The 13,929-nt window shown below is 65.3% G+C and overlaps 1 protein-coding gene across 2 annotated transcripts in view; it reads left to right on the forward strand.

Moving 5' to 3' along the window:
- SORCS2 (sortilin related VPS10 domain containing receptor 2) overlaps nucleotides 1-10,017 on the forward strand; it is a 457,690-nt gene extending 447,673 nt beyond the window's left edge. The window contains exons 26-27 of one of the 2 annotated variants that reach the window (XM_023253426.2): nucleotides 3,868-3,971; nucleotides 7,502-10,017. In XM_023253426.2, coding sequence (XP_023109194.2) covers nucleotides 3,868-3,971; nucleotides 7,502-7,566 — 169 coding nt within the window. In that variant the 3' untranslated portion in view covers nucleotides 7,567-10,017. Of the gene's footprint in view, nucleotides 1-3,867; nucleotides 4,014-7,501 lie in introns of both variants that reach the window. The other variant, XM_045056642.1, reaches the window with a different exon arrangement.
- Nucleotides 10,018-13,929: the final 3,912 nt, after the last annotated feature.

Here is a 13,929-nt window from a genome sequence, read left to right on the forward strand (position 1 = left end):
AATGTAACTCCAGGCCCTCCCCTGGGCCGGGGCAGAGGGGCCCCCTTGCTGGCCAAGGCCCCTCCTGGGCCCCCCTGAGCAGTCTTCAGGTGCATGACAGATGCGCTTGGCGCCTTAAGAGGCAGGTCACACACCCCTGGCCTCCATGGTGTGATCGTGGGCCAGGTGGAGAGCTGCTGACTGTATTCCGATCGAGGCGGGGGTCCCGTGATTTCCGTTACAAGAGTGTTCTCAGCCTCAAAGCTCTGCCGTCTTCCCCTCCCGATGCCAGATGTCCGATGTCCGTGGTGCTGGCCCCAGGCCCACAGTCCACACGGGTACCAGGCTGATCCCCGAGGCTCAGCCAGGAGGGGGCCTGATGTTTACCTGGAGGCACACAGGGCTGCCTCCCAGCCCCCCCCCCAGTTAAAGGGCGTCCCTGCTCTCCCCGCACACTCCGTTCTCACTGTCCCATGCTGTGCCAAGTGCTGCAACACTTCAGTTCCCCCAAAGACGGGCCACAGAGGTGCGGCCGTGCCAGGTAGGACTCGCTCAGAGCCTCGACTTCCAGATCTGTGGAATGGGCACGCTGGTTCTCCCAAGGGTGTGAAGAGCGGGTGTCCTGCCAGCCCCCCTCTGCCACGCACGTGTGGGGTGGGGGCCCGGTGTCCTGTGTATTTGCAGAGATTAAAGGAAAAAGCAGAGACTTCCAGCCACGTCTGGGTCTCCATCCTAGAGCAAACTTCACCCTGAGTGCAAGGCCCTGTCCAGACTGCAGGGCGGCCCAGCACTGAGGCAGGGGCCATTCTCCTGGGCTTCCCCTCGGGGCCTGCCTCGGCTTCCTCATTTATGAAAGGGGGACTGAGAAGAAGGGGTGGGGAAAGGGGAGGAGGAAAAGAAGAGAAGGAGAGGGGAGGAGGGGAGGGGAAGAGGGGGAGAAAGAGGGGAGAAGGTGGAGGAAGAGGAGGAAGGGAAGGGAGGAGGGGGAGGGGCAGCCCCTGCAGGTGTGTTCCTGTGTGCCCTTCTCTGGTCCCCAGGCAGTTAGCTGAGATGCCCCACCCCACGAAGGGAGGCCGGAGCCTGGGGGGAGTGGGGGTGGTGGGGATGAGTGTCAGGCTGCAGGGGTGGGGTGGGGGGATGAGTGTCAGGATGCAGTGGGGTGGGGGGATGAGTGTCAGTCTGCAGGGGTGTGGAAGGATGAGTGTCAGTCTGCAGGGGTGGGGGAGTGAGTGTCAGGCTGCAGGGGGTGGGAGGATGAGTGTCAGGCTGCAGGGGGGTGGGGGGATGAGTGTCAGGCTGCAGGGGGGTTGGGGGGATGAGTGTCAGGCTGCAGGGGTGGAGGGATGAGTGTCAGGCTGCAGGGGTGGGGGGATGAGTGTCAGGCTGCAGGGGTGGAGGGATGAGTGTCAGGCTGCAGGGGGGTGGGGGGATGAGTGTCAGGCTGCAGGGGGGGTGGGGGGATGAGTGTCAGGCTGCAGGGGGGTGGGGGGATGAGTGTCAGGCTGCAGGGGGGGTGGGGGGATGAGTGTCAGGCTGCGGGGGGGGGATGAGTGTCAGGCTGTGGGGGGGTGGGGGGATGAGTGTCAGGCTGCAGGGGGGTGGGTGGATGAGTGTCAGGCTGTGGGGGGGTGGGGGGATGAGTGTCAGGCTGCAGGGGGGTGGGTGGATGAGTGTCAGGCTGTGGGGGGGTGGGGGGATGAGTGTCAGGCTGCAGGGGGGTGGGGGGATGAGTGTCAGGCTGCGGGGGGGGGATGAGTGTCAGGCTGTGGGGGGGTGGGGGGATGAGTGTCAGGCTGCAGGGGGGTGGGTGGATGAGTGTCAGGCTGTGGGGGGGTGGGGGGATGAGTGTCAGGCTGCAGGGGGGTGGGGGGATGAGTGTCAGGCTGCAGGGGGGGTGAGGGGATGAGTGTCAGGCTGCAGGGGGGTGGGGGGATGAGTGTCAGGCTGCAGGGGGGGTGGGGGGATGAGTGTCAGGCTGCGGGGGGGGGATGAGTGTCAGGCTGTGGGGGGGTGGGGGGATGAGTGTCAGGCTGCAGGGGGTGGGTGGATGAGTGTCAGGCTGTGGGGGGGTGGGGGGATGAGTGTCAGGCTGCAGGGGGGTGGGTGGATGAGTGTCAGGCTGTGGGGGGGTGGGGGGATGAGTGTCAGGCTGCGGGGGGGTGGGTGGATGAGTGTCAGGCTGCAGGGGTGGGGGGATGAGTGTCAGGCTGCAGGGGGGTGGGGGATGAGTGTCAGGCTGCAGGGGGGGTGAGGGGATGAGTGTCAGGCTGCAGGGGGGTGGGGGGATGAGTGTCAGGCTGCAGGGGTGGGGGGATGAGTGTCAGGCTGCAGGGGGGTGGGGGGATGAGTGTCAGGCTGCAGGGATGGCAGGTGAGGCACCTCTCTGAGCCAGAGCTGTGCTAGAGGCCAGCGGCTGGGCACATCCCCACCCATTTCTTTCCCCTTGGACGTCAGCACGGATGCGGGGGGTCGTTTGGACTTTGTCCAGGGCAGGGTTGGTGGGTCAAGGCCATGAAAGGGACAGAATTCCGGCCTCCTGAACTGTGTTCCTCAGACGCCCCTGAGGGCCAGAGAGCAGCTCCACAAACAGCTGCAGATAATTGCACCCGGAGGAGGGGGATGGGAGGAGGCGGAAGGGGAGGACCCGAGTGGGCCCAGAAGGTGCCCCAAACAGGGGGGAGGGAGGGAGTGCCGGTCCGCTGCCTGGCACCCTGAGGACTGTTCCTGAACTGATCACCAGCCCGGGGTTGCCTTGGAAACAGTAGAGCACGGTTAGGGGGCGGGTGGCCACTCCCGGGGCGCCAGGCCCTGCAGGGAAGGCGAGACAGACTGGTGCCAGGCAGCAGAGAAATGCCTCTCGGGTCCTGAGGCCCGAGGGTCCGACACGGCCCGTGGGGGTCCGGGGAGCTGGCTCCGTTCCCGGCGGCGTAGCAGTCAGCGTGGGCCGGGCTCAGCTGCCTAACAAGCAGCCCCACGGCTCAGGGGCTCACGGCCGCCAGAGGCTGACTCCTCACTCGGGCTGTCCCCTGGGGCTGGGAGGGGCTGGCCTCCCGGAGTGGCTCAGGGGCAGGGCCATATCGAGAAGCCGGAGGCACAGCAGAGGGAAGAGTGTTCTGGAGGGACCAAGCCATCCCGTAAGTGTTTCAGCCTGGAGGTGACATGTGCCACCTTGATCCGCCCTCGGTGGGCAGAACTGGCCACGTGGTCTGGCCCAGCCCAGAGGCCTGAAGGTCACCTGCCATCCGATTGTCCCTGAAGAACGGGCAGGGCTTGGGGAGCGGCGTCCGAGAAAGCCTGCTCTTCCCGGGGGACCGCGGGCTCCTCCCCGGTTTCGCTCAGGCTAACGAGGTATCGAACAGGAAGGAGGCTGGCCCAGAGGTGGGCCCAGCTGAGGCAGAGGGGGCTGTGCCCACGGTCTCCTCTCCCTCCGGCCCCGGGGGCACAGGAAATCGAGACAACACGGTCCTGGGACCCCGGCAGGACTCAGCAGGTGCCTCTCAGAGCCAGGTCGGCATCCTGTGTCTCACGGGAAAGCGTGTCTCACCAACCCAGTCAGAGCCCGGGACGCTGGTCTCCCGGAGATGCCGGATGACTGGGAAACACAGGACAGTAAAATACCCCCTTTCTGCAATGTGGTCTCAGTCTAGGTACCAGGGGAGACGGACCGCGAGCACCCGTGCCCCGGGGCAGAGGGAAATCCAGGGCGGCAGACCTCACAGGACAGAGGGCTTCCTGGAGGAGGTGGTTTGGAGCAGACATGGGGCAGGGGACGAGATCCAGGAGCACTGTCCGCAGCACACGCGGGAGTGGTCTGGGGCGCAGCCGTCTGGGGGCTTCCGGGGGGCGGATGGCCTGCGCGGCACCCCGAGCCCCACCTCTGCCCCACAGGAAACGCCCCGGCAGGACCGTGTACGCCCAGATGCACAATGAGAAGGAGCAAGAAATGACAAGCCCCGTGAGCCACAGCCAAGGCGTCCAGAGCGTCATCCAGGGTGAGGAACTTATAGATGATGATCTCGACTCACAGACTCTAGGTAACACCCGTCCCGAAAACCCACCTTCCCCCCCCCTTCCTGTGGGTCCCTGCCTGGCGGCCTCGGGCCACCAAGCACTCGGGACCCGGGGCCAGGCAGGCGGTGGCCCTCTGTCCCCTCCATCTGAGGAGGGGATGACCGGACATTAAATCGGCGGCCTGGGGACAGCGGCCACCACATCTGGCAACGCCTGAGCGCCCCGTCCGGCGCCCCCTGGTGGGGGGGGGGGCTATTTGCGCGGGGAAGCTCTGCTCTCTGGGATGGTGGCCTCTCCCCAGGGGCCCCCAGTGCTCCCAGCCGTCCTGTTCACCGGAAACGAGGATTGAGGACTTCGTGAGCCTCACGCACACGGACGTAACCACCTGTGCACCGCGCTTTACAGCGGACAAAGTGCTCTGGTCGCTGTGGTCTCACTGGCTCCTGACCGTGCCTGGCGGGGGGGTCCCGTCACCCCCGGGCGCTGCCCACACGCATGCAGCGCACGGCCGTCGGCGCTCATGCTTCTCACCCACGTCCCCCAGGAGGGCAGTTCCTGTCTGTGCCCCGACTCTCGGTGGCCGGCCCCCACGTCCCCCAGGCCAGCAGCCGGAGCACAGCGGCACGGAAGACGCCCTGAGGGTGTCACTGTCGCCACGGATTGTCAGTACTGTTGGTCCCTTCTCTCCCTCGCTGTGTCTGTCCTGCCCTCAGAGCTGGGACAGGTGGAAACCAGTGTGTCACTTGTTCGGGGGTCGAGGGGTGAAGTCATTCACGCAGGCGGCACAGAACCCAGGTGGCCGACCTCGAATCCAAACCCAGGCCGGCCAGACCCCAGAGCCCGTGTCCTTCAGTTTCTCCCTAGAGCGGCCGGGGAGGCCACCCCACCTTTGTCCGTCCCCCAACCTCGGCAGGGTCCCCGCTGTAGGACGGCCAGTCATCCCCCCCATCTGTGCCTCCGGGGTTGGTGCCTCCGCCCCTCCTGGGACGTGGTGACAGCTCCGGGTCCTGAGCCCGCCGGGCTGAGGGACCTCGGTGAGGGAGATAAAAAAGCTGAGATTCCGAGCGGTCACTTAGCTGAGAACCAAATTCCAGCCCGGCTCTGCGGCTCCCCAGCCTGTGCCCTCCCCTCCCCCCACCGCAGCCCCCAGGCTGGGGGTGCTCTCCTGTGCCTCCTCAGGGACCCCTCCAAGGGGGCCCCCCTGCTAGGGGCTCCACGCTGCCTCCCACAAAGCCTCCCCCCCCCTTCATGCAGGTGACCTCACAACCCAGTGTGACAGCGGCAGCTGCGGAGTCTGGGAGCCCACCGGGGCTTCCCAAGCTCGGGTGGAGGGCGTGGGTGTCCCGGGAAGACCCGAGCGCTGTTCTCCGGCCCGTGGCGTGTGTTTACCGCCAAGGTCTGAAGAACAATCCAGAGCATAAAACTAACAGGTTATTTTGAGGGAGTGCTTAGTATGCGCCAGGTGCATTTCCCCACGTAACCCCCAGGCAGTCCTCGAAGGGAAGGACAGCGCTGAGACGCTGTGACACATGACACGTGGCAAAATCAAGGCCACAAGGGGACGGACCTCCATGAGGGTCTCACCCACGAGTCCGGCTGGTGGGCCCGGGGAGCCCCAGCCCGGCAGGTGCCGCAGAGCCGTCGGCCGCCCTCTCCCTGAGCACCGGACACAGGACGTGGGGGAAGGTGGCTCCTGGGCAAGCCAGGGCTGCCCCCTCCCCTCTCCCACCGGGCGGGGACTCCGTCTCGTGATGCAGACCCCACTCAGAGGCTTCCCCCTCCCCCCATAGAACCGTCCCCACCGCCCGCAGAATCCTCCACCTTCAGAGCCCTCCCACCTCCCCCCGCAAAACCCTCCCCCTCACAAACCTCCCCCTCCCTCCCCACACAGCCCTCCCCCCTCCCCCATAGAACCGACCCCCCCCGCCCGAAGAATCCTCCACCTGCAGAGCCCTCCCACCTCCCACCCATAAAACCCGCACCCTCCACTCCCACACACCTCCCCCGTCCTACCACGCAGAGCCCTGCCCTCCCCTACAGAACCCACCCCCTCCCCCCACAACACCCTCCCCCTGAGGAGCCCTCCACTGACGCTGAACCTTCCCCCACCCGCAGAACCCTCCTCCCCCCCACAGAACTTTCCTCCCCCTCCCTGCAGAGCCCTCCCTTCCCCCCACAGAACCCTCCACCCCCCCTCCACAGAACCCTCCCCCCCCCCCACAGACCTTCCTCCCTCTCCCCGCAGAGCCCTCCCCCTCCCCCCACAGAACCCTCCCCCTCCACAGTACCCTCCTCCCCCCCAGAACCTTCCTCCCCCCCGCCCACCCCCGGCCGCAGAATCCTCCCCCTCCAGAGCCCTCCCACCTCCCACCCACAAAACCCTCCCCTCAACCCCCACACACCTCGCCCCACCCACCCTGCAGAGCCCTGCTCTCCCCCCACAGAACCCTCCCCCTGCAAAACCCTCCCATCTCCCCCCACAGAACCCTCGCCCTCCCCCACAACTTACCCCCTCCCCCCACAAACCCTCCTCCTCCCACCCGCAGAACCCTCCCCCACGCAGAGCCCTCCCCCCGCAGAACCCTCCCCCTTCCCCCCACAAACATCCCCCATCCCACCCCACAGAGTCCTGCCCCTCCCACCACAGAACCCTCCCCACACAGACCCCTCCCCCTCCCCCCGCAAAACTCTCCCCCCTCCCCCGCGCAGAGCCCTCCCCCCGCAGAAACCTCTCCCCTCCCCCCCGCAGACCCCTCCCCCTTCCCCCATAGAATCCTCCACCCTACCGCAGAACCCTCCCCCTACAGAGCCCTCCCACCTCCCCCCACAGAACCCTCCCCCCTCCACAGAACCCTCCTCCCCCCCACAGAACCCTCCCCACACAGAACCCTCCCCCCTCCCCCCGCAAAACTCTCCCCCCTACCCCCAAAGAACCCTCCCCCCACAGAACCCTCCCCCCCACAGAGCCCTCCCCCTCCCCCCACAGAACCCTCCCCCTCCACAGAACCCTCCTCCCCCCCACAGAACCTTCCTCCCCCCTCCCCGCAGAGCCCTCCCCCGTCCCCCACCCAGACCCGCGTTCTGACGTCACCGCGCCCCTTCTCTCTCCTGCCGCTCACGCCGCGCCTTGCAGCGCCCGCTGCCGGGAGGGGGCGCAGCCCCTCCCGCATCCCCCTGCTGCCGCACGCCGGCCGCCCTGTCGCAGGTCAGTGGGCGCGACGCGCGTGGCCTTGGCCTTGGCCTCCCCTCCCGAGGCCCGCCGGGGCCCGCCGCTCGGGACGGCACCGGGAGAGCCCACCCTGTCGCGCACCCAGGAGACGGAGAGACCCCCCCCCTCCCCCCACTGCCCCGCACGGCTCTCAGGCACCACCCGCACGACTCCAGGAACCGCGGGACGCCCACCGCACGTTGGCCTCGCGGCGCTGCCCAGGCCACACGCCGGGTCCCCGGCGCCCCCTGCGGCGGGGGCGGGGCGGGGGCGTGCTCACGGGCGGCCGTGTCCGTTTCCTAGGGAATCACTCCGGCGTGGTCCTGAGCATCAACTCCCGAGAGATGCACAGCTACCTGGTGAGCTGATGTCCCCCGAGGCCCGCGCCCCGGACACTCTCCTCTGCGCCGTCTCATCCCCGGAGGGCACCGGTGCTGGGACCCGCGTCCCCTCAGAGGCCTGCGGAAGCGCCACCTCGTCCAGCGACAGATGCCCCCTCTCCTCAGCTCACGCCCGCCCAGCCCGCGAGACGCACGGGGGCCTGACCCCCGGCCCCCTGGACACCAGGCGCACGGCGCCACCCGCCGCCCCCGGCCCGACCGGGCACTTCTCTGTCCCCGGGCCGCGCGTGGCTGCCCCCGCTGCGCCACACCCCGTGGCCCCAGCCCGAGGCCCGGCCCCCCTGGGGACGGGGAGGTGCGCCTGCCGGGGCCGCCGGTCACCCTGCACCATGGGCCCCTGTCCCCGCACGGGGGGCCCCGGAGCCCCGCTTTCTTCTTCAATACCCCCGGGAGGGCGGCTCCCACCTGCATGGCCTCCCTCGGCGGGGGCCGCCCTGCAGAGTCCAGAAAGTGGACTGTGACCCAGACTCCACCCCTGCCCCGGGCCCTCCCAACACAGCCCTCCGTGCCTCCCGCCGTCCGCCTCTTTTTAAACTGCAGATAATGTAAATACCTCTTTAGGTAGCTGTTTGCGTTCTGGGGGTGGGGGGCTGTTCAACTTTCTACTCTGTGGTCAGGCAGTAGCCGTCTGGGTTGCTTTGTCAGAGCCCCCTTCTCGGGACCCTTCTTTTAGTGCCGGGGTTCCGGAGGGACAGGTGCTCTGACGGCTTTGCCCCCGGAGCCCGGGCCTGCACTTCTACAGCCGGCCAGCAGGTGGCACGCTCCCCGGGCTCCCCGCCCACCCGCTGGGGTCTCCTCCTCCCCCTGGGGCACCGCCTGGAGAAGCACCAAGGGCCCGGCGCCTCCTTACAGTTGGGGGAACCCGGGTAGGAGTCGGGGGCCAGAAGAGGCTTCGGATGGCAGAACCGGAAGGGCCGTCCAGGAGCGTGCCCCTCATTTTGAAGTTGGAGAAATTGAGGCCCAGAGAGGGGTGACTTTCCCAAGGTCACACAGCAAGACAGTAGCAGAGGTGCCCCAGGGACTAGCCCTCTGCACCCCGGTGCACAGTGAGTCCACTCACTCACAGACGCCTAGAATCAGGGACGCTAGCCTAAGTCTACACTTGTGAATATACAGGGGGGAGGTGTTCACCTTTTGCCTTGAACCCCGAAGTCAGTAGTCTCCTCCCTCCCCCCTTTCTCCCCCCTCCTCCTCTCCCCTCCCTCCCTCCTCCCTCTTCCTTTCTCCTCCCTCTCCCTTTCTCCTCCCTCTCCCTTTCTCCTCCCTCCCTCCCTCCTCCCCTCCTCTTCTTACCCCCCCTCCCTCCCCCCACTTTCCCCTCCCAGGCAGGGCTCAGGGTCTCCCCCTAGGCGATGGGGAACACCAGAGCTCAGGCTGGGAGCTTGCTGGCTGCTGGTGAGTCCAGAATGAAGCCTGGGGGGCATTAACTCACTTCCCTTACAAAGGCCTGCAGGAGGGGAGACCCAGGGGCAAACCCTCGCGCCCACAACAGCCCCCAGCGCACAGGAGTCCCTCAGTGTTTGCTTGTCACAAATAGGGACTCTGAGGCCGCGAGGAGGAAGGGGTCACTGTGTGTCACACGCCAGGTGGTGGAGTCCCTCTCCCCGGGCCGCCGCTCACCAGCTGGGGCTCCTGGGCCCCCTCCAGAGGTCACCCTGCAAGTTGTTCTTAAGACCCTCCTTGGGGAAGGGCTGGGGCCCAGAGACCGGGGGACGCGTCGCTGGGGAGGTCGGCGCGGGATCCCCGGCTGGCACTCTCTGGACCTTTGCCACCCCCCAGCCTGTTTGCAGTCTTCAAAGACGCCCTTAGGGAGCCCTGTGTCCTGCCGTCCACCCCCACCCAGCCTGCCCCATGAGCACCACACAGGGTCAGACACCTGTCGGCACCATCCGGAGCCAAGGTCGCGGTCAGCATGAGTCCCCTGGACACAGTGCCCCTCCCCCACCCCCAGCTCACCAGTGCCTGCAGGTGACCACCCCTTTGACCTTCCTTGACCACTCAACTTCATTCCCTCTGCTGTTTGGGTAGGGGTTTTTTTCCCCCTCAGTTATTGGTGTTTCTCTCGTATTTTACGTTATTGTTTCTATTAAGAGTATTTGAGTGTGTGGACCCGAGAGCCTGGGAGTAAGGTGGCATCTGAGATAACCTTGTACTTCTCCATCCCCGTGACCCTACAGATCAACATGTAGGTCCATGGATCGTCTGGTTATACATCTGAGGTTCTACGAATCTGCTGTACAGGCACCTGGGGGTAAGGTGTGGTCTGCGGTGGGCAGCTAACGCTCCATTCGACCGGGCTCTGCCCACACTTGGTATATGCACATAACAAAGATGCGAAAAATCCTTTCTTATTTTTCCTTTTTAAAAATCAATAAATCACTTGTGATGCTTTTAACAGAGATTAAATGAATATAGTCAGCTTTTGCCTTATTATGAAGCGATTATTCAACACTGACATGAACACACACGCAGGCCGCTCGGACTGTGGTCTCCAGGCCCCCCGGCGTGGGACCGGGAGCAGTTCCTAGCGCTGGGAGCAGGTGGCAATGACGTTAACCTTCAGGGTCACTGGATCAGGAACATGCCACCTGCAAAGCAACGATCCTCCCCAGCAGCTTGTAAGGTCCTTGCATGCAGCTTTCAAGGCTAGCGGAAGGGCCCGGAAGCATCAGCCCATTTGCCAGATGAGGAGCGGAGGCCCCGGGAGGTTGAGGGCCAGGAGGCTGACAGTGCAACACAGCACAGTCCTGGGCCTGCTGTCTCTCTCTCTCTCTTTTTTTTGTTTTAATGTTTTTAACACTCATTTTTGAGAGCTAGAGTGTGAGTGGGGGAGGGGCAGGAGAGGGGGAGACACGGAGTCCCAAGCAGGCTCCAGGTTCCGAGCGGGCAGCACAGAGTCCGACGCGGGGCTCGAACCCACGGACCGCAAGATCGTGACCTGAGCCAAAGTCGGCTGCTCAAACGACGGAGGCCCCCAGACGCCCCAACCATCTCTTGATCTCGGAAGTGCCACCTGGCTTGTCTCTGAGGGGCCAGGAGGCCGGCCCCTGGCCAGTGCTCCGGCCGCGTGTCCACAGCTGCTTGGGACCTTCAGCCGTGAGGTCTTGTCGGGAAAACTCTTGCTTCCCTTCTCTCTTCCACGCCGAGCTTCCATACAGGCCCCTGCACATTTGCCACGTGCTCGCACCCCGTTTCCAGAAGGAGGCGAGCCTGAAGCCGTGTCCGGCCGACAGAGCATGGGGACAGGTGGGAGCCGACAGCCCGACTCCCTGGCTTTGCCCGGAGCAGGTGCCTCAAACACCGGGAGCTCGCACACCCGGGCGTCGTGGGCGCTGGAAGACAGGGCACCCTCTCCGCGGCCGTGGCCCTGGGATCGGGCTGCGGGCGCCGGGACGGGGTGGCCAGAGCAGGAGCTCACCAGCTCAGCCGCCCACCCGGAGCTCGGTTCCCACGACACTGCCTGCTTATGTGGTGGGGGAGGGGCCCCGGCAGCCGCACAGCCGCCCCTGCAGGTCCAGACGGGCCTTAGACGCGCAAACGCCCCGCGAGCCTCAGTTTGCCGCAACGATCGCCAAGCGCCCTTGGTTCCCGCTGGCTGGCCGCGGGTGGCTCAAACGCCGGGCACGGTCCCCGCCTCTCCTGGGCCGCGACCCGTTGGCTCCCCGGGCGCCTCGCTGTTGGAACAAGCTGCTGCCCGCGAGGCTCGGTGGCTTTTGCAGCCCAGGGAGCTCAGACTCGCCAGTTCCAGGCACCGAGTGCGCCGGCCCGGGCGCTGTCCTGACGCGTGCCCGTGACCCGCTGGCATCCCCGTAGCGTCGTAATTGGTCACACACGGTTCCCCGGCTCGGCAGACGGCCCTTCCGCGCTCGTTCTAGAACGCGCCCTGGCCCGCTGCTGGGAAAACACGATCATTCACCCCGTGTGCGGCCGACACGACTGTGGCCCAAACGCTCAGCTGTGGTCACGATCCAACAGCGTCCTGGCTGAGGAGGCGGTGCCTGCCAGCACGGCGGTGACGAGGACAAGGTGACCGCAGTAATGACGACAGCTCCCATTTAGTCTCCGCCACGTGCCAAGTCCGCTGAGGCACTTTCGTGCAGTTTCGCAAAGCCAGCCGCCAGTAGCAGCCCCATCCCACAGTCGAGGGCAGCAAGGCGCCCAGAAACCACGTCAGGTCCCCAGTGAGCGTCCCTAGGAGCCGCCAGCCCCCCTGTGACCACACAGCTCCTACAGAGGAGGTTGGTGAGTGAGGGCAGAGCACGGCCGGGGGAGGCCGCCAGGCAGGGGGCTTCCGGGCCGCGTGAGGATGAACGTGTCCAGGAAGTCACCAAAGGCGAGGCACTAAAGCCAGTGTATATAGTAATGTTTCTAGAATTTTCTTGGGACTCAGTGGAGAGGGGGGACAGCAGCTGTGTGCAAAGTGACGATGGGGGACGGCTTCCTGAAGAGGTGTGGATGGGAGTGAGCAAATGGAGGAGGGGAGAGGGACAGTGTGTCAGGAGAGAAGGGACCGCCTCTCTGCGGTCATACCTCAGGACCAGTGCCCAAGTGCGAGCAGAGGGCCTGCACCGGGCGGGAACAGGGACGCACGGAAGCACCTGGGTTTAGAGCTTCTCTTCCAACTGCACTGTGTTTCCAGGGAATGACAAATGAGGCAGGAAAAGGGGTCAGGGAAACAGGAGAAGGTGTGAAATTGTCATCCGGGAGAGGGAGGAAGTGGATTTGCTGAGGAAGTTGGTAAAATTTCTAGCAGCGAGGAGGCTCCCCTGGCGATTTGAGTCACAGAGTTACGTGGAAAACTTCCGGCGTGGCTCCCTTTCTCCCAACCACTTTCCGCCGCTCAGGTGTTAGGGACATACACATCATTGTCCTCGGGTCACAAAATGGCTGCAGTAGCTCCAGACTTGGCACCTTCATCTCATGAAGTCTAGAGGTGCTGATCAGGTCACATGGCCATCCCGGAGGGAACCCCTGTAGCTCACTGTGTTGGTCTTGAGTCACATGCTCCCCTACCCTCAACCCTAGCGAGAGTCAGGGCCACTGTTTGCCCCTACACTGGGGACAAAGAGCAACCACAGAAGGCTGATGGTGAGGCAGAAGTCAACGTTCGTCTTGCAGCGTCAACGCCAGAATGTGGGATCAGAGGGGACCCTGCCTCAATCCTGGGGGTCATGGAACGCAGCGGGGCAGCCGGGGCTCCGCTCGTGAACCGGAAAACGCTTGGTCTGGAGGGCGCTCCTCCCTCAAGGCTAAGTACCTGGAACAGAAAGCAGGCACAGACGGGGGAGGGGCAGGTGGACAGCACCCCCAGCCTAAGGCGGTTGGAAGGCTGGCCTGTGGATGCAGAGAAAAGGCATATTTTCCGGATGAGCCTATAAAGGAAGCTGGAGGAAATTTTAGAAAGGGCGCGCGTTGTGCCTGGGTGTAACACGCAAGCAAATATCCCTTCTCGGAAGCCGGACAGAAGTGGGCGGGCTGGGCGGGAGGGGGCGTAGAGCAGGGCACACGAGCAGGTTCGTGTGGAAGATAATGCGGGTCAGAGCTCGCAGCGAAGGGAGCGGCGACCGCTGAGGGGGCGGGGCGGGGATCTGAAAAATAAAGGCACGGGGACGGAGAGAGGAAGAGACCCGAAAGAGACCCTGCGAGCGCTCTGGGGTCGGGGGGCCGTTGGTCCACACACGTTGAGCTGAAAAAGCCCAAGCGTGCAGATTCCGCACACGTTTCTGGACCGGACGGGTAAGGACGGAGTGGACAGAACGCTTGCAGGGGGGCTGAGGCTCCTCCCTCGCGCGTGGCTCGCAGGCAGAAGGTCCGGGGGACCAGAGAGACGGGGGCTCGGCGTCGCCAAGGGTCCGGCCGCGGCTCGGCCCAGCTGGCTTTCGTTTGTCAAGGAACTTGGACGACGTCCGGGATCTGGGAACGTTCGAGGCCGCAGGTGCACGTGCCTTCCGAGAAGGAACCACCCCGCTCTCGTGTCAGCCGAGGGGGCTCGAGGCGAGCGCTCTGATGGCAGGGGACCGGCGAGGGCGAAAGGGCCGTGGGAGCATCGATCACCTGAATAAACGCGGAGATGAAGCAGAGCAAGAAGTCAACGGTCCCCGCGCACCTGCCCGAAACCCGGGCGGCTGCGGGACGAGATGCCGGCGACTCAGCGGGCTCCCGCGACCTCCGCTTTGGTCTAGCGACCCGGAGCGCTAGGCCCGCCTGGTCGACCCGGGTCGCTAGGCCCGGGGAGCAGTGAGGCCGGGACTCCGAGCCTTGCTCCTCCTGAGTCTGCGCTGCCCGAAGGCAGTGGGTGCTCACCAAACAGGGAATGAATGAGAGGAGTGA

This window comes from Felis catus, chromosome B1 (genome assembly GCF_018350175.1).
Source record: "Felis catus isolate Fca126 chromosome B1, F.catus_Fca126_mat1.0, whole genome shotgun sequence".
Lineage (NCBI taxonomy): Eukaryota > Metazoa > Chordata > Mammalia > Carnivora > Felidae > Felis > Felis catus.